The following is a 21,144-nucleotide window of genomic DNA, read 5'->3' on the forward strand; positions in this document are numbered from 1 at the left end:
AACTGTACAGGTCCAAGTAACTTTCACCCAAATATAGGAAGTTTTCAAAATTTATTAATTTATTTTGTTACAGTTTGAATTCAATATGCTTTAACAATATGCTAGAAGTGCTAGCTTCCACAAGTCTGAATCTTCTGGAACACACTGAGCTCAAAACTGAACATGTTATGCAACTAAGCAATAAAATAAAATAAACCAAAACAGGCCCCTGCACTCAAAATTCAGAGAACAAGGGCTGTCTTTTCATGCATTACAAAAGAGGTGCCTAATTAAGACCTTAAATATTAGAATCACAGCAAACAGAAGGTGTGTGTGTGTGTTCTCTTGGCATCTCATTTGGCAAAGTGGCGCTGCACTTTTTTGTAGCTGGAAAAACAGTTGCATAGTCCCTTTATACTTTCAGTTCCAGTTCTTTCTACTTAGCACATTGAAACTCTGAGACAATAAAATATAAGTGCTATTCAAGCTGTACTGCTAATAAAGTGTTCACATTAAAATCAAGTAAAATCCTGATGGACCTAAAAATAGTTCTTGCCAAGGTTTGGGTAGATTACACACTTGATATTAGTGTCATCAACAAATCTCTTAGAAACATACAGAACCTGTTCTGTATCAGCACCTACAGTGGTCCAAGGTGTTGGAAAAGGCACTCAGAAGTCTCCTAGTGAGGGAGATTGAAGCTTTAAGGACCACAGTAACCTACCAGCCTACGAGCCTTTTAATGTCTGATGTTTAATAATAATAATAATAATAATAATAATAATAATAATAATTTATTTATACCCCAACCATCTGGGCTGGGTTTCCCAAGCCACTCAGGGCGGCTTCCAACAAAATATTAAAATACAATAGTCTATTAAACATTAAAAGCTTCCCTAAACAGGGCTGCCTTCAGATGTCTTCTAAAAGTCTGGTAGTTGTTTTTCTCTTTGACATCTGGTGGGACGGCTGTGTTCTGCTATACTGTGTTTTGCTGTGTTCTGTTATATTCTGTTGAAAGCTGCCCAGAGTGACTAGGGTAAATTACCGTATTTTTCCGTGTATAACACGCCTCCATGTATAAGACAACCCCTATTTTTTGGGATTGCAACAAAAAAAATTTGGGGGGGGGAATTGCCCAGAGTTATTGAGCTTTTTTTTGGGGGGGGTCAATGCTGCCAATCACTCTATAGCCTGCCTGCCACTGCAAATTGCACATAACACCGTGGCCACCAATCGTCTGCACGCTTGCCGACAAAAGCCCACCTGCCCACTTGCCACACACACGCCTTCCTTGCCGCTGCTGTAAATCAACATCCACAGCCAATCATCAGCAGGTCTTACCGCAGCAACCAATCACATGCCCAATCACCGCTGCCAATCTCCTGCTGGCTGCTGCCACCAATCGCCCATCCCCCATCTGCTATCCGTGTATAAGACAACCCAAAAATTTTGCCTATTATTTCTAAGGAAAAAATATTGTCTTATACACGAAAAAAATACGGTAGTCAGATGGGCAGGTACAAGTAATAAATTATTGGTGGTGGTGCTACATTGGTTATTACATAGAAAAATGTATAAACTACCTGCTTAAAAAGTGTTGTGCATAGTAAAATTGTAGATTAAAAACCCAGCTAAAATCTACAAAACTGGTTTAAACAACTATATGCAAACCAATTATATTTAAAACAAACAAAATTAGTAAAACATTTTAAACTAATACAGGTAACTAAATACTATGTTGATGATTAAAACATTGTAGCAAAGGCTGCTGCCTAATGTTAACAAGCAGGGAGCTCCAAAAGCCCTGGTGCTGCCACACTAAAAGACTTCTCACAAATGTGCAATGAACATCATGTGGCACTTGTAAAAGTACAAGTTCTGAAGATCAGAGTGGTCAGATAGACACATATGAGGCAAGGTGACTGTGGTACCTGCTGTCTTGAAAGATGTGATGGCGTGGCCACGCCTAAAGAAACCAGCCATGTACCCTTTGGACTGAAAGAACTATCAACTGCTCGCAAATACTCCTTCTTGGGGAAAGTAGTGGAGAGAGTCGTGGTAGGGCAGTCGCAAGCATTCTTGGAAGCCACATATTATTTAACCTTGTTCCAAACTATGTTTAGGCCTGGCCATGGGAATGACCTGGCCTTAGTCACCCTGGTGGATGACCATTACATAGAATAGGTCCCAGGGAGTGTGACATTACTCCTGCTTCTCAGTCCCTCCCCAGCTTTCAATGCTATTGGCCATGGTATCCTCTTGGACTAACTCTGTGAGAATGAGAATGGAGGGCATTGTGTCACAGTGATTCCCATTCTACCTACAGGACAAAGTCCAGAGGACAGCACTAGGAGAGTGCTTTCCAGACCGCTGGTGGTTATACTATGAGATGCTGCAGTGCACTATTCTACCCCCAATGCTATTTAATATCTACATGAAGCCACTGGGAGCAATCATTAGGAGTTTGGGGGCACATTAATATCAGTACACTGCTGACATGCCACATAACATCTGAGTCAGGAGAGGTCACGAGGTCCCTGGACCAGTGCCTGCATGCAGTGGTGGAATGGATGAGGGAAAATAAGCTGAGCTTGAATCCTGGCAAAACAAAGGTACAGTGAGCAACTGGCTCCTGTGTCTGAAAAATTGATCAACTGTCTGCTATGGAGAGCATTTGTGCTTCCTCCAGGTAAGCAGTCTGGGAGTGCTTCCGGATGTAGCCTCAGTAGCTAGAAGTAACTTTTATCAGCAGCGACCAGTATGACAGCTATGGCTGATCTTGGGCCAGGAAAACTTGACACAGCACTTCAGAAACTGGTGACTTCAAGACTGAATTACTTCAGTGCACTCTATGCAGGGCTTCCCTTGCACTTGATTGGGAAGCTGCAGTCATTGCAGAATGCTGTAGCACAGTTGCTGACAGGAGTGAGAAGCTGCCTGCATGAAACACCTCTGCTCAGAGATATGCAGTGGTTGTCTATTCGCTACTGGGCCAGGTTCAAGGTGATACTATAAATATATAAAACCCTTAACTGCTTGGGATCAGTTTACCTGTCTAATCCCATAATCTGTTACAGATGCCACACAATACTCATTCCAAACTTGTAAGAAATCAATCTTTTCGTCTGGCAGCATATACTCTGGAATTCCTTGCCCACTGACATCAGGCAGGCACCTTCACAAGCCTGCTTATAACATTTTGGCTTAGGCAAGCCTATCTAGACATGTAGAAGTTGCATGTATTTTTCTGTTTTAGCTCATGTTGATTTTAGTCATCTTTTGAATGTTTTATAACTCATTTTTAGTCAATAATTTTAATGTTTTACTTTCTATTTTCTGTGAACCACTTAGAGGTTCTCTATATTACAAGCAAACAGTATATAATTTTTGCTAAATAAATAAAATTAGGCAAAGCTTCAAGTAAGCTGACCCCACGCTGTTGCCTAGATGGGCACAGCTGGGTCAGATCTACTCTACCCAGCTCCTCCACCTAATTCTTGGTAATGCACATTTAGTGATAGAATAACCAGGGAGCTAAGGTAAGGGCTAAAGGAAAACCGAAAAGGGGAGTCCTGCCAGAAGCTATTCCCTTCACCACACACCATAACTTCCATTGCTCATGATCACTCTTACCCCAGGACCATTCATTTCTCCCAGCTCTGAAATCATGACTACTTTGGGCATATGGATACCCCACCAATATACTCCCCACTTTAGCAGCAATAAAATATCTAATTACAAGCAGTAGTCAGCAGCAGCAGCAGCAGCAGCAGCATGGCATTAACTAAGAAAACACTGCAATAAGAACTAGGTAAAAAAGATGATTGGGACGCGGGTGGCGCTGTGGGTAAAAGCCTCAGCGCCTAGGGCTTGCCGATCGAAAGGTCGGCGGTTCGAATCCCCGCGGCGGGGTGCGCTCCCGTTGCTCGGTCTCAGCGCCTGCCAACCTAGCAGTTCGAAAGCACCCTCGGGTGCAAGTAGATAAATAGGGACCGCTTACTGGCGGGAAGGTAAACGGCGTTTCCGTGTGCAGCTCTGGCTCGCCAGAGCAGCGATGTCACACTGGCCACGTGACCCGGAAGTGTCTTCGGACAGCGCTGGCCCCTGGCCTCTTGAGTGAGATGGGCGCACAACCCCAGAGTCTGGCAAGACTGGCCCGTACGGGCAGGGGTACCTTTACCTTTTACTAAAAAAGATGATTAAAGTACCTGTGCTTACAGCAGTCAAAAATATTCAATACATAAATGAAGTTCCTGGGAAATTACCCTTCCGGTCAAACCATCTCCTGATCTTTAATGCTGTAACCAACAAGCTCTCACCTGGTCAATCCCAGACATTATCCATCTCTCACCTAAGAGAAATCACAGCAATACCCTCCACCTCCACTCAGTCTCCTACTCTGAGTAGTATCACAGATACTCCCTGGACCCTGCCTCCTACCCAGGTCCACAAGCTAGCAATCCACATTTCCAACAGCTGACAACGGGTGATGCTGCCCACAACTGACTCTCCAAAGGGATGTTCTGTTACTTGCAATCAGGTTGGCTTTCATGAGTCCTACCCAGAAAATTTGTTTTCAAGCCTCTTTGCAATGGAAGTTGATGGCCCCCTGGCTAAGGCTTCAAGCCAATACAGCTGCTTTGCAGAACTTGTCTTGCAGCTGCCACTGACACAACCTGACAGTGTTGCATGTCCAGGCTGGGGCAAGCAGCTATAGGAGGAGCAGGGGGCAGTTTTTATCACTGAATTTTTACAGGCATATAGCTTCCCTTTGTACTTCCAGCAACACAGCAAACATCATGCACCCTGGCTAAGAGACATGTTCTGCATAACTTAAATATGTATTTACCACATTCAAAAATGGCTGCTTATAGTGAAGATGATGTTTCACAAACTCTGCAAGACACACAGAAGCAATGTTACCAGAAGCAGCACCTTGTGATCAGTGAAAATTGACATCTGTGAAAGCTACTAATTGAAATATTATCTAGGAAGAGAATACAATTTAACAAGGCATTTTTCTTTTTTATGACATCTTTCCTTGTGTGTGGTTCCAGTTGCAAAAGAAAATTATCCACTAATCTTTTAAATAATTAATGCCTCAAAAAACAGAGAGACCAAAGCAGTATCTACTTTTGAAGTTAATTAATTTCTGCTTGGTGTTTTGCTAGATTTCCTTATTTAATTCATTTCTATTTGGTTGCATACAAGCTGATGCATGCCAACTAAAAAAAAAAACCCTAAAACCCCCGAAACAACTCATGTACACTACAGAAGCACACCAGGGGAAAGCTATAATTGGCTCTCTGGCATATATTTCTGTGCTTTTCTTAAAAGTAAAAAAAGAAAGAAAGAAAAGTATGTACTGTCAAAGGCTATAGCTTTCACAAGTACAAGAGTGGCAACATCTACACTTTTACAGAGATATGACATACACAAAGGTCTTCATTATCTCCTCCTTAAAGTACTTTCATATTTTAAATCATGTCTTCTACCTAAAAACAACTGGATTCTTCTTGGAAAACTCCCTTTTACCATGGATGCAAGGTCATAGACCAGGAGTTAAAGAGCATGAAACTAAAAAACATAGGGATCAGCTGTTCAAACCCCCATCTCATAGCCTAAAGTTCTTGAATCCTGGCTCTAGTTTTCAGCTTCTTTATTACTTAAAAGGTAAAGGGACCCCTGACTGTTAAGTCCAGTTGCAGACGGCTCTGAGGTTGTGGTGCTCATCTCGCTTTACAGGCTGAGGGGACCGCCATTTGTCCGCAGACAGTTTTTCCAGGTCATGTGGCCAGCATGTCTAAGCCGCTACTGGTAAAACTAGAGCAGCGCACAGAAACGCTGTTTACCTTCCCACCAGAGCGGTACCTATTTAGCTATTTGCACTTGACGTGCTTTCGAACAGCTATGTTGGCAGGAACAGGGACCGAGCAACGGGATCTCACCCTGTCACGGGGATTCGAATCACCGACCTTCTAATTGGCAGGCCCTAGGCTTTGTGGTTTAAACCACAACGCCAGCCGCATCCCTCTCTATATTACTTAGTTGGTCATTTAAAAAAACGATTATATCTGTAAGGTGAAAGTAGTTCCAAGTACAAATATAGCGGGATCAGATTTTATTGTGATATATTTGTCATTTTAAAAACTACTGCAGCTGAGGTTGCAGAAATATATCAAGGATAAGACCAACAAATTTTTACTATTTTTTATTTTTTAAAAATTTCTATACCGCTTTATATTTTTAAGAAAAATCTCAAAGCGGTTTACAGCATATTAAATCAATAAAACATAAATAAAACAATCCGAAGAAAGTCAAATATAGAGCATACTGTCAAAGCAACATAACAGTAAACTAAAATATTATCATAAAGATTTGAAAATAAAATATTACAAAGGAGGTCAACTACAGAATACATATTTAACAAAGTAGGGCTGGGTGAATCTGGGTCCCGCCACCTAGGCCAGGTGAAAAGGGCTTGCAGGGAGCAGGCCTTCATGCCTCACAGCCGGACGATCAGAAGAAATGAATGTGTGTCTAACAATGGAACTGAGGGATTTTAATATATGCTTTATTTGTTTCTGTAGCACAAAAGTAGGTAAGCATGTTCATTTCCATTCCAAAACAATTTCCAGCAAAACTACAATATTTGCACTCTCTGCAAGGTTGGGAGATCAGATGAAAATTTCACATGCCTCAGATCAGTACTATTCCACAATCTAGCTTACCATTAATTTAGACATGCCCAAGTAATACTGCAATGATAGTTACAGTGGTACCTCTGGTTACGAAGTTAATTCGTTCCGGAGGTCCGTTCTGAAGCTGAAACCGTTCTTATCCTGAGGTGCACTTTTGCTAATGGGGTCTCCTGCTGCGTGTGCGCCTCCGGCACGTGATTTCCATTCACATCCTGGGGCAAAGTTTGCAACCAGAAGCAGCTACTTCCGGGTTAGCGGAGCTTGTAACCTGAAGAGTTCATAACCAGGAGCATTCGTAACCAGAGGTACCACTGTAATTCAAAATATTGTAAGTGCTGCACTTTCATGAATGTGAAGATTCATCTTATTGCAAGGATCCTGGGTCTTCTCAGTGATGGCTCCCTGCTTGTGGAATGGCCTTCCTGGTAAGGTGCACCTATATCCCTCACTGACTTTCAGGGCACATGTTAAAACATTTATATTTACCCAGGTATTTGATGAGTGACAGATATTAGCCATGGTAAATGTGAAATTAATAACTTTGAGAGTATATGGTTGTTGTTTTAGATATTATAAATGTTTTAAATGGCTTTACAATGTTTTAAAATATGTCAAAAGATTATTTTATTTTAAACTGTACTGTATAGCATTTGATGTTTGTTACCCCAGGATTGGGGTGAGATACAAATGTAAATAAAAAAGCTGAGATTCATTGAGACAGAAAGTAATATCAGCAGAAGTCCTTGTCCTGGCAGTCCAGGAAGGGAGAGTGCAGGAGTCTCTTGGATTCACCAAGTTTTCTCCACATAAAGTTAAATCATAGCCTAGCACCATGTGTGAACTATCCCTTCCTGGAAATTGGGGAGGACTCTCTCTGCCTGTAGAAAAATATTCCACTATTCACACTATGCAAACACACTATGCACTATTCCACTATGCAAACAGCGTTCAAAACTCCCATTGTTCTAGGTGCGTTTTATGACAAGGAATTACATTAGCTCCTAGCTTTCATTGCTCTGTTTCTAACTCTTCTAAATTCAGGTAGATAGCCGTGTTGGTCTGACACAAAGTAAAAAAAAAATTAATTGTCCAGTAGCACCTTAGAGACCAACTAAGTTTGTTCTGGGTATAGGCTTTCGTGTGCATGCTTATACTCAGAACAAACTTAGTTGGTCTCTAAGGTGCTACTGGACAATTTTTTATTTTTTATTTTAACACTTCTAAGTAAGTGCAAACTTACATTACTAAATGGGAGGAAATGACTAATCAGTTTGTTGGCATCTTTACATAAAAAGGAAATGAAAAATCATGTTTGTCTAGAAATATTATGTTGGTCAGTGTCTATTTTTAGAAATGTCTCTTCTGTGCTAGTGAACTACCAATGCACAATGGAGGGCCTTTGCACATGGTTCCATCCCGCTTTGTTTCTATAACTATAGAGCATGCATGGTGACTCCAACAAAATGCAAAATAGCATGGCTTCAAGCTTAAACACGGTAAAAATTTAGAACAAATTTTTACCTCCCCAGAAACTCCATCAGTGGCTGATGAGTGGACAACAATGAGTAAATTTAGGCCAAAGGCAGGAAACAACTTTAACAGACTACTGTTTAACTATTATTCAACCTTAGCAGAGCACTGAATGTTTGCTACTCTTGCACAGCAACCAGGATCTAGAGAACTAGGAAGAACATCACATGCACCCAGAAGCTGACATCCCTTCCTACCTTACACCTTACCCTATATTTTCCTTCCAGGATGCAGCTAGAAGGAAAATACTCAACACACACCCAGTCAGGATTTATTCCACTCATGAACAAGCTCTACAGATCCTAGCCAATGAAGTTAAGCAACTGCACTTGCTTGTGCTTTTACTGTATCTTCACCAATTATACTTGAATATGATTCCTATGGATGCTGTCAAGTTTTATTCATAATTAGCAGGGGAGAACTCTCTTCCAAAGTTTCAACTAAAACCCTGCTTACTCCAGACTAAATTATGTTCATTGACAAGCCAAACAGTGAAGAATGTAACATTTCCCCAAAATGAAAATATCACAACCCTTATCCACGTGGGAGTTCTAAGAGCTCCTCCTCCACAAATGGCTTGCCTTATCACTATAAGCAGATAAACTTTACCAAAATTCCCCAGCATGCATCGATCAATGAAGATCCCCAACCACAGAAGATCTGTGCACACATCAGAGGACATACTCTAGGATTCGAGCGCTAGCCTACAACCATCAAGGAAGGTTTGCAGCAACTAAGCATTATAATTCATTGTAATATGTGTGCTACCATCAATTGGCACTTCAGCATTATTTACTTTACAAAATAACACACTACTTAACATGCTGAAAATCTGAAACACTTACAATACAGGCAGCCCCCCATTTATGCAAGGACATTTATGCAAGTTTTGAGGCACTGCTCGCATCAGTGAAATCACATATAATTTAAACCCCTTGAAAATGCCTGCAAACACCCCATTCCACCTTTTTAGTGCTGTTTTATGACATTTCCGGGTTCAGCATGATGTGCGTATACACGGTTGCACACATATTGAACACATGTAAACAGGAGGCTGCCTGTACCACCAACTGAACAGAGGACAAATTGGAAATGGTTTGACCCTAATCATGTATTATTTTATTACACATGTTGGATCACAACTCACTCAATTCCTGTTTTGTTCATAACTTGCAGCAGAAGAATACAACTAGGACAGAGCCTATCCTCACTGTAGGCTTTATTACAACCAAATCCTTGTGTCCTTTTGGAAAGCATCTTGTGCTCTGGCTCACACAACTATAATAGAGTTACTGTGCACTAGATCTTGCATTTGAAACATTGGTTTAAAATTCTAATGAGCAGCCCTGTTTCAATGACATTTGATTTCAATCATTTATTTTTCATTACACATTTTCACCAGCCAACACCCATCATGACAAAAGTTACCCAGTATACAAAGAATACATTTGTTTTAAAACCACTAGTAACAACCACTAAATTCAGTGCCTAATTCTAGTCAGGTTGAGATTGAACCAGTAAACCTATAACTATTTTCCTCAGACACAGTAAGAACTTCTTTAAAAGTCATAATAAAGCTTAATTTTCCCATCATATTTTGTAAAACAGCATTAAAAATAAGTTGTATGCTAAATACCTGATTAGTACTTAAAACCATATCCCTCTGGAATGTTGATAGACTAAAAGCCTAGTGTCTATGTCTACTCTGGAACAAGTCCTACTGAATTCAATGGATCTTACTCCCAGAAAATTGGAATTAGAATTACGGGCCACATTTTTCTAGCAAAAAAATCCCACAGAATTAAACAGGTCTCTCTCCTGAGTAAGCATGTATAACACTGAATTAGTCTCACACTGAGGGCTCATCTAGACAGGCACCCTGTTTCTAACAGCAGTCAGACGATAAATCATATAACATCAGATAATTAGTATGATCATAATAACTGCATGACTAAGGTTGCAAGGCTATGCACCCTTCCTTACTTGGGAGTAAGTCCCACTGAACTAAATGTGACACTTCCAAGTGAATATACAAAGAATTGTGATGCATGAATATAATAACAGGATGATCATATATAATTATCTTAATTCTCCTAATGCCAGTTCATATGTAGCCAGCACCACTCATGCACAAGAAAGAAGTATCAGGGGACAACAGCTCACAAAACATTCCAATGAGCAGGTTGAGCATGCTCAGTGGGCATGGAATGCTCACTGGTTGTTGGGAAGAGAATACAAATAAGGGAGAAAACTAAGGGGAAATGGAATGAATTGTCAAGGAAGAAGTCAGGGGTGGCTGAACAATAAATTCCACAATGCCACATTTATTTATTTTTTGCAGGTCCCGCTTGTACATGAAACGTATTGGCTGCTGGGAAATTCATTAGACTGATTTTGCAATATTAAAAAGCCTCTTGCACCTACAGAAAAAAGGCCTGCAATTGTCTATCCAGCTGCCAAAGAACAGGTCACATTATGAGTAGTTTGGACAACCAACATGGCAGCAGGAAACCTGATCCAGTTTACCAGCTCTAAAAAGTGAAATATTTTGGCATTCCTCTATCCCCCATCTTTTTCCTTGGTTTTATGAAAGGGCTAAAATGAGATGACTTGAACACCAACATGAATTATGGGTGTGGGTAAGGATTATTAGTAACTAGAGGCTGGATAGTAGTATATGGTGGAGAAACCATATTTGAGTTGGTAACTTTGTTGGAATTTAGTGCAGTCTTATTATTATTACAATATCTTAAAAACTTAAGAAGAAAGATAGGCAGGTTTTTCTTTAAACTAAACAGATTAATTAGTTCACCACCAAATGTAGGTAAAATCTGACAGAATAGTAGTAGGGTAAGTTATATTTCGTAAATCAATAAATTTATTACAAAGACTTCTGGAGTGTCTCAGATAAGGAGAAAAAGACAACAAAATAAAATAAAATCTATGAGCAAAAAATAAGGCATTTACCTGAAAGTTAACATCTTCTTTCTTAAAAATTAGTGCACGAACTTCATCAGGGTCCCCATTAAATATAGCTTGAACAAGTGGTGGCTAAAATATAAGAAAACAGAGAAAGCATTTTAATTTTAATGCTATTCAGGTGTAATTATTCCACCACAGTTTTAGACGAGTACCAAAACATTCCATATCACAAATACTTCATTAAAAATCTGTCTAATGCACTCTTTTAAAATGCTCTTCTACATAAACAACCATACTCCACTAATTATCTATACAAGATAAAAATTAAAAAAATACCTGATTATTGCATACTAATTTTGCAGAATGCCTTCTGAAAGAAACAGAAAACAACTAGACACATGCATGCAATGTGATAGACAAATAAGGAAGTGCAGTACATCTAAATGATCTGGTGACAAACACATCTATTTCTAAAAATATCTACATGTGCTAACCACCACCATAAACATGTGAAAGCATTATTGCCAAAGCAATAAATAATAACTACTCCACTATTACAATGTTGCTGGACTAGTAGCCCTGCATCACATGATCTATTTTCCATATTTTTAAAGAATGGAACTTGCTTTACTACAGAATATACTATATGGTTTTTGAAAGACTACATAACCAATTATTTTAGGAGCTGTGTTAGAAACAATTTGCTACAAAATTCACTTCTTTGCCAATTTACTTTTGAAGGCAATGATTGGAGCACTCCTTAAGGTTTGAAAAGGAACAATCTAGAGAATTTGTTTCATTCATTAGGATTATCGTTAGACACAGAAGTGAATCTACACAACCATATTAACTACTTCAGCAAAATAAATACCAGCTACAGTTTCATATTTATGGCAGGTCAATGGAGCCTTGAACCACAATTACAAACAGGACATATTTAGCAAGAACCTCTTACCAAGCAATGTCCTGAAGCTGAAGGATGTAGAGATATGCTTTCCTGAGGCAGTTTGGAAATAAACGTGGGAGAATCATCTTCCACCTCCTCCAAAACAACAATACACACACGACTCATTCGACCCGTTTGAAGGAGAAAATTAGATTTGTAACAGACTTGTCCCAAGGATAGCCAAGACAGCACAGAAAGTTCTTTTCCTCTCAAGCATAATTTAGAAACACTAGTGCTTTGTTTTGAAATATTTAAAATGGCATAACTTAAATTATATTCTATTTGTCAAATTCAACAACATATTCAGCTAATGAAGTTTTCCAAAATATTCCATAAAAAGTTCTGCTAAAATAGTTCTGCTATTGCTTTATAACACTCAATTACTAAAATATCCTCTTACAGTAGAAATTACAACAGTATATATAAAAATTCTGAACTTTCACCAGCCAATTTGCTTTTGTTTAATTTCTACAGAATAAGACTACCTAAACAGTAAAATCATTGTTATAGACGACATAACACCATTCTGTATAGAATGAAACAAGAGACAATTGCTCTGGCAGAGATGATCACAGCTCTCCCCACTCCAGCAAGGTCAGCCTCCAGTTAACGGTAGCAGGATTTCTACCGAAAAAGGCATACATGACTGCCCCAAGTGTTCCAGGTCATAATCATTCCACAATTAAAAATGCTACTGCCTTAAAATCAAAAGTCCATCACACAAAAAGCAACGTATAACTCAACAGTTATTCAGCACTAAAGCTCCAAGGTTGACATTTCTTCTCCATGTAAAAATGCCTGCAATGTACAGCTAAGCTGCAGTACATTTACATGTGATGAGTCAGACAACAAAGGACAATGAGACTCAAATAATACTGCTTCTTCAATCTAGATTCCCCAACAGACCGTAACACAGAATGCTACTCCATCAGTCAGAAAAGAAATGCAGAACATTTGTTTTCCATCACCAGACCATTGCTCTAGCTAGCTGCTCCAACAACGAACACATAAGATATAAATGCCGGTAACAACGTTTTAGCAAAACACCACAAACACAAGCACTTGAATTATTGCTTTAGACTTTTCCTGCAGAAGTAGTTCATCACTCGAGCGCTTCTTTTGATCACTGTGTGAATAGAGGTTCCATTATAGCCTTCATTCAGACCGATGTAAAAAAGGGGGGGAGGGGGGGAGAAAATCAGGCTCCACGCATCATCTTTCAGCCAACTTCTTTATTTGAAGATCTGTGTCTATGCAAGTCCTGTGGTTCTTCACGTTAAATGCTCTATTTATCCAAATTTTGTCATTAAGTTAGGATTTTTCATGCAGCAGATGGTACCGCAAACGGTATAAAAAGCTAGTGCTTTAAAAAGGTCATTACAGAACACATTAACAGGACACAAAAATCGCACCCGCAGCAGTATTCCAACAGAGCAATAGATCCGCAGAATGAAATGCCTAGTAATGCTCACATGTTACACTTACCAAATAACTGAGCTACTGCTCTGGATGCAACTTCCTGTAGCAGGGGGAGGGAAAAAAGCAGCTTTGGGGCAGCCCTAACAGAATATCGATGCCAGTTTTGTGTGACTAATTCACTTAAAACGTAAGATTTCTGTTGAGCCTTCAACATTTTCCACTAAAAGCCACAAGGAAACTCGTATACTGGCACTGCTGACTAACAATGTAGGAAAATAAACAATTCCAACCCATAACTGCTTTCATATGTTACCATATTCTCAGAACGATCTCAGTTAACCCTGTGTGGCCATGCAACTTTTTAGTCTTTAGAATCTAAGAATTAAAAAGCCTTTTAAAAAAATCAATCCATTATACAAAGTAATAGCTGCTTACCAGAAATATTTGGGTTGCTGTTAAAAGACATATTTAGCATGCTAACAAGCACCTAAGAAAAGTGAGGATATTAACAAACACTAACAAAAAATGTCATCCAATAATCTGAATTTACAGCTTTGGTTTGAATCTGCTGAGCTGTAGCAGTGATCTGTGGGTGTATTATATAAATGGGTCATATGCCCAAAGTATTGGAAATGTTGCTTTTTTAACTCAACAGTACTTCCAGTTCATATTAAGTAACCTTACATTTTTAAGGTTCTCAATTTCAGATCTTAAAATACAGACTTAGCAGAGTTTCAACGGACATGCGCTGAATGACCATAACAAGAGATATCTGAAGTATCTTGTAAGCTGCTTTGGATATGAATACTGTAGATATATTCCTATGGGTTAAGTATCAAAATTTTCAGGTATCAACCAAACACTGGTATTTTCAAATTCTGTGGTGAAAAATAAGTTCAGCAGTATACAATGAAACAAGATTCACATTTCAGAAGAAAAATACTTTTAAACAAAATTCCAAGTGACTGACTCAGCTGTCCTCAGCTCAGAGATTTTGAAATTTTAGCTAGAAACCATTTTTGTTTACATTGTCGCCTCAGTCATTTCCTCATACTGGTAAATTAATCCCATTTATTTAAATGAAATTTGGTTAAAACAATGCATTCAAAATTGGACATTAGATGTTTTAAGTCTGCTATCCTATGAATTCTTAATTGGGAGAAATAAGTTACACTGACCTGCCAACCTAGCACTTCGCAAGCACGTCAAAGTGCAAGTAGATAAATAGGTACTGCTATGGCGGGAAGGTAAATGGCGTTTCCATTCGCTGCTCTGGTTCGCCAGAAGCGGCTTAGTCACGCTGGCCACATGACCCAGAAGCTGTACGCCAGCTCCCTTGGCCAATAAAGCGAGATGAGCGTCGCAACTCCAGAGTCGGTCACGACTGGACCTAATGGTCAGGGGTCCCTCTACCTTAAGTTACATTGAACACAGTGATCTTGTATGGTCATAATGTTCCGAGTTTACTAAACCATAGTTTAGTAAGTCAGCAATGAGCACTGAGGCTCACCATGTTCCCCTTTATGCACTGGCTCTGAAATTTCCATCCTCATCTATTTAAATGAGAGTTTCCCATTTCAGAAGCAACATGGAGCTCTGGTTTAAACGTATCAGGACACTGAGGTCAGTGGGTAAAGGAGCCAAAGGTGGGGGGGGGGAGAAGGGGGAACATGCAGGTCCAATGTTCTCAATACTATGGTTTGACAACTTCAATCCAGCCCTGTGGATGCTTACCCAGAAGTAAATTTCTGTGAGTCTTTTTGAACATAATGTTCCTGGCTCAACAGAACTATGGTTTTATTTAGTCTGGAACATTATGTCCAAAAAGGCCTCCTGAGATTTACTTCTGGGTAAACATGCATAGGATTGGGCTGAAGCTATCTAAAACTGAGGAAAACTAGAAGCACTTTGCCCTTCTTTTTTCTATTTAAAGGGCAAAGGCAGCTAACACCAATAGGGGCTGGTGGGGCAGAGGGATGGGCAGCTTATGGTAAGAAGTGCTAAGGCTAACAGAGCTAATGGTAGGTGGAACATTGCAAGATTGCAATCCTATGCACGCTCATATGAGAATAAAACCCACTAGACACTGCAAGTCTTGCTTTTGATTTTTTTTAAAAAATAGGATTGTGAAAGTAATCAATGCCAACTCATACCTCATCAATATAATTAGTACTTACACAGTAGTGAAAATACATCACTCCTTTACAGAAGTATAATGCAAATATTACCTCCAGAGTTATTTTGCAACATGCAGCCCAATCCAATGCATGTTTACTTAGAATGTGTACTGAATGCAGTAAGGCTCGCTCCCAAAGGAGTATAGGAGACGGCAGTTTTAGAAGTCCCCATTTTTATTACTGGCCCTGCTCCTATGCCTTTAACAGCAACCTGACATGCAAAAATTAATCAGGTAAAGGTCTTCTTAGCATGGCTATATAGGTGGTAAGTGAAGCAGCTTCCAGCTAGAGCTTCCAAAGCTAAACCAGGACTTGCTTCTAAGTGCACAGGACTGTGTCCTCCCTCTTTTTTCCATATATGGCTTTTTGTAATCTTAAAGCAGCAGACCCAATCTGGCTGCTAGTGTTAGTCTAGATGCCTCAGAGCATATGTCTGCAGGGAACAACATGGTTACTACCTTTTCTCTTAACAGAGCTCCTGTGCCTTTAAAAGCTGCAGAGAGGCAGATATTCAACAAGCACACCTTTCCTAAGAACACAAGATTTAATGAAGTTGGAGGACAGCTCCAGGCATTAAAATAAACATTCACTCAATTTTCAGCAGCCCCAAAAACTACATTTTCAGTGAGCTGTAACAAAGAAACAGTCACATAGACTTCCCATCACCTGAACTGGAATTTTGTCTGTACTGAAATTGCAGAGGTGGGAGGGGGGAGAGGAAGAAGTTAAATATACCTTGCTATTCAAAGCCTGGATCTGATAGTGTCCCATAGGGACAAGGTCACTCGCTGCTGCTGTTTTCATCAGTGGTGCGGGCTCTGTGTGTGATTCACAGGTGTCAACAATCAAGTGCTTGGAATTAATTGTAGGTACCTGTCACAAAATGTCCCTCTTTTTACAAATAACTGGGTCCCAATTGGCTAGCTGTTCCAGCTTGCAAGGAAAGGAGGGTGTATGAAATTTCACTGGTTTTCACCACCTCTCAAGGCTAATTTTCAATAGGAATTGCTTTGGGGTGGGTGTTATGGAAGGTTATAAGGCAGTACTGGGACACAGTGATGCAGACGTTAAACTATTTGTTTATTTCACAAATCTTATATGCAACTTGATTGTAAAAACAAAACAAAACCCTCAGAGCAGGAGGAAACAAAAGAAAAGACGAGAATGGGCTTAGGTTCTGGAAAGCACAAGGGACTGTCCCAATTGATATTTAAGGGTAAGCCTCTGGAGGAACCCTGCCTATCAAAATATGCAGGTAAAGCTCAGCTATATATACCACACTTGGCTTGGGGTAGGAAACACAGAAAGCAGTGGCTGCACTTATATATCACAAGAAAGCAAACAGAACATTCCCAAATGTGTGTTTGCAATTATATTTAATACAATATCTTTTAAAATGTTAAGTATATTTCTAGTGACTACAAGCCCTCTCTAAGCAAATTCTAACAATGCAGGAAGGAAAGCTGGCATAAATATATTTTCAAAAAGCATAAGCAAGTCAGGTACTACATGAAACACAGCTGCTAGATATGTCACAAATTCATCCATATAAAAACCACAAGTTCATCTTAACTCCATGCCTGGTTGCAGAAATTAATATTAAAAACAAAATTAAGTTGTCTGTCATTTAAAAATCGCAGAGAACAAGGAAAATGACATGTAAAATGAATGTACTTCTAATTTTGTTATCTTGTTACAGTAAGCATTGAAATACCGAAATACCTACTAAAAAGGACTCTTAACTGTATGCATTAAATATACCTACAGAAGCACTACTTGCCTTGCAATAACATCTTTTGAAAGTACAATATTGTTTATAAGAGTATGAAACAAACGTATTCCGGGAAGAATTCATCTGAAGAGAATCAGCTCCATACAGCACAGCATTACCTGGGAATTTAAAAGTGACATTCTGCTACTGCCCACCCATGTGAAAGTATAATTAGCAAATTACATACTATACCCATATGCCACATAGAATATAACATATGGACACAGAGTGCTCTATTTTGGGGCGATAATAAAAAGCTATCCTTACGTCATTATAGCTAATGATAGCAATTATAACTGTCACAGAACATGAAGGGATCATATCCTACTTCTTCTAAGTTTGAGTGAATCTCTTCTGTAGTACTGTCCTCAACTTATTCTATCTGGATCATTTAAGGATTTTGCCTCCCTTCTCTGTACAGGCAACAACCAAAAGAGGCAGGGCATAATGGAGTGGGACACGCTTATACACACTCTGCTGATGCGCACGGAGCAGGGGGAACATAACTTCTGTGTGAAAAGGTTGTTGACTGTATTTCCTTCAAAATACCTGTTTCTCAGACCATTAGTTCTTTGTCGTTCAACAACACTAACTCTTGATTCCACTGTCTCCAAAGTTCTCTCCTGGTATGAGCCTTTCTGACTAGGAAATCCAAGGAGGACAACACAGCTGCTGGAAACTGACTCCGGCTTATCAGAAACGATAGGATTTGCTTCTCTTTGAATAGTATGCTGTAGGATTCTTGTAGGTGGGATTCCAAGAGGCACAACACGGCTTCGACTTGCTTACAGGGTCTATTAAACTCCCATCACTGTGGCAGCAGCTCCCCATGTTTCCCCTAAGAAACTCCTATCCTGAAGGTTGAAGCCATGAGGTGTGAGAGACTGACACCAAACAGCAGAAAACAGACACTGTCATCTTCACCACCTTCTACACACATGTGCAATTCCAGATCCCATATGACTCTGGGAGCAAGTATGATTACTCATATCCTTCAGTAGCCAGGAGACAATGCTGTCAGACTGGAGTTCTCCAGTTGGCATCTTAACAACAAGAAATCACTAAAAACAAATTCTAACACCCAATAATTCGTACTTCATAGGAAGAAACCAGTGATAGCAGCAGCACAACAGATTGTGTTCTAAGTTTTTTTTTGGGGGGGTGTAATATTTTGGTTCAAGAATTTGACTATTTGATGTGAAGTTTCCAACCAACTGCGTTTAGTCACAACGCTGAATAATGAAGCTAAAACAAGGACCATATTCATAGAAAGCCATCATATGATAAGTCAGACATCAAAGGAGGTAAATATCAGTGTACAACATTTATTTGCTTTTTGAAAAGGGAAAGCCTGCTTTCAAAGTGCATCGAATGCTCAATTTTAATCTGACACAACAGGAGCCTTATCATTGGGATTCCTGCTTTGCAGGGGGTTAGACAAGATGAACCTTGAGGTCCTTTCCAATTCCACAATTCTATGATTCTATGTTTACTGGGAATAAAGTCCAGAACAGTTCAATAGTATTTTCTTTCTTGGAAGAAAGTGACAAAAGTCCAGGATTATGAATTCTTGCTGAGAAGTACTGCCACCACCACTGCAAACCCAAATCACACAGGCAGCCTTTACTTTCTAGCAGGAACAGCAGGCATGAATATGAGAAATCACAATACTAGAGAATTAGACTAGGGCATGGGTAGGCAAACTAAGGCCCGGGGGCCGGATTCAGTCCAATCACCTTCTAAATCTGGCCCATGGACGGTCCAGAAATCAGCGTGTTTTTACACGAGTAGAATGTGTGCTTTTATTTAAAATGCATCTCTGGGTTATTTGTGGGGCATAGGAATTCATTATTTTATTTTATTTTCAAAATAGTCAGGGCCCGCACAAGGTCTGAGGGACAGTGGACCGGCCCCCTGCTGAAAAGGTTTGCTGACCCCCGTTATAGAGCCAACCTCCAAGTCTCTAGAGATTAAACATTACAATCAAGTAACCTTGTTAAAAAGGAATAGAACTACTGATGAGGCAGAACTGGGATACATTTGATGACTGTATTTTCCATAATTCCCTGATATGCATGATATCTCATATAGCAGGACAAATTAACTGCCACTGAGGCTGAACACTTACACAGAAAACTAGAGAGGCATCTAATATTTAACGTGTGAAGTATAGTAAGTGATAAATGGGAGTATATTCTTTAGCATGGAGATTGTGATTGTGTGTGTGTGTGTGTGTGTGTGTGTGTTCTCTATGAGTCTAAGTGGTAGTATGGATTATTTCTAGGGGTTTTTTAATTGAGAATATCTCCTGTGTGTGACAAAAGCAGTTGAAGATTTCCCACCCACAGTTCACTAGACAAGAGGCAGACAGAAAATAAGTGCCCAGGATATACCCAGCAAAAATAAGACAGCTTGCACATATTTCCAACTGCAGAAGGAAGAAAAGCTGTAAAGTAGCAATGTGACTATTAGGGAAGTGGAGCATTTGACTATTTTGCATGTATCTTCATTTAAAAAAACAAGACACAAAAATTCACTGCAATTTTGAGAGCCTTTTTTCTTCCACCTGGGGCACAAGGCTTCCTTAACATAGAACAGTGTTTCCCAACTAGTGTGCCGCGAGACCTTGCCTGGTGTGCTGCGAGTCGGGCGGCGAGAGGCGGGGCGGCGGCGGCGAGGATCCGCGTCGAGCCGGGGGCGGCTCCGCGGTGGTGGTGCCGAGGTTTCTCTCTCCATTCTCCCCTCACACACACACACAGGAAATAACACAGGATCAGCTGACAGGACCCGGCCAATGGGGCGGCGGCGGGGCAGCGCGCGCAAAAGGGAGGAGCGCGAGACAGCGGACGAGGAGGAGGCCGGCATGTCCGGGCAGCAGCAGCAACAACAGCAGCAGCAACTCCCGGCGACGGCTCCTCAAGCCCCGGGCAACCCTACTCCCTCACCGGCCTCGGCCGCCCTCCTGCTCCACCCGCCGCCGCCTCCCCCGCCGCCGCCGGCCACCTCGGCCCCGCCGCCGCCCCCTCCTCCGCCCGCTATCGCTGCCACCACCACAACAGCCGCCGCCGCCTCAGCTGGGCCCATGCCTGCTGGGAGCGGCGGCGGCAGCAGCAGCGCCCCGGCGCCCTTCCTTCACGGCGGCGACCCAGCCCTCCTGGTTCGGGAGGCGGGCGCGAGAGCCCCACCCCTCGGCGCTCGCCAGCTCCGCGCGCGTCCTTGCCTGGGCGAAGGTGCTTCTTGGACGGGAGGCTGCGGCGACCAAAGACCCCGGCGGCTGTCAGGAGGAAGCGGAGGAGGAGCGGGAGGCTGACCCCGAACTCGTGGGAGGAGGCGAGAGAGAGAAGGCGCTTGGGCAGCCACCCCAAGCCAGCGCACGGGGGCGCCCCTTTGGAGCTGCCCACCTGAGCGCACGGGACAGGAGCGGCGATTTGATTCGCGCCAGGCCACGCTTGCTGCGGAGGGAGGAGGAGAGCGGCGCCTTCCAGCCTCGTCTCGCTTCGTGACAGCGCCGACCGAGCCTGAGAGGGAGCAGATCCGAGGGGGATCTTCCCCACCCAGCCACCCCCTCGCCGCCCGCCCTGCTCCTGTCGTGGCAGCAGACGAGCCGACTCGCCCTGACCTGCGGGGTCCCCCACGCCGCCTCCGCTCACGGCGGCGACCCGGCCCTGAACGAGCAGGAGAAGGAGCTCAAGCGGC

General features: G+C 41.3%; 1 protein-coding gene across 2 annotated transcripts in view; it reads right to left on the reverse strand.

The window, feature by feature from the left end:
* Positions 1-21,144, reverse strand: part of ANKRD28 (ankyrin repeat domain 28) — an 86,391-nt gene that overhangs the window by 42,219 nt on the left and 23,028 nt on the right. Inside the window, exons 1-2 of one of the 2 annotated variants that reach the window (XM_083705593.1) lie at positions 12,091-13,566; positions 11,181-11,264 (exon numbers count right to left, since the gene is read on the reverse strand). In XM_083705593.1, the coding sequence (XP_083561719.1) occupies positions 11,181-11,264; positions 12,091-12,207 (201 nt within the window). In that variant the 5' untranslated portion in view covers positions 12,208-13,566. Of the gene's footprint in view, positions 1-11,180; positions 11,265-12,090; positions 13,567-21,144 lie in introns of those variants that run through there. The other variant, XM_083705594.1, reaches the window with a different exon arrangement.

Source organism: Podarcis gaigeae (assembly GCF_964106915.1).
Source record: "Podarcis gaigeae genome assembly, chromosome: 12".
In the NCBI taxonomy this organism is placed as follows: Eukaryota; Metazoa; Chordata; class Lepidosauria; order Squamata; family Lacertidae; genus Podarcis; species Podarcis gaigeae.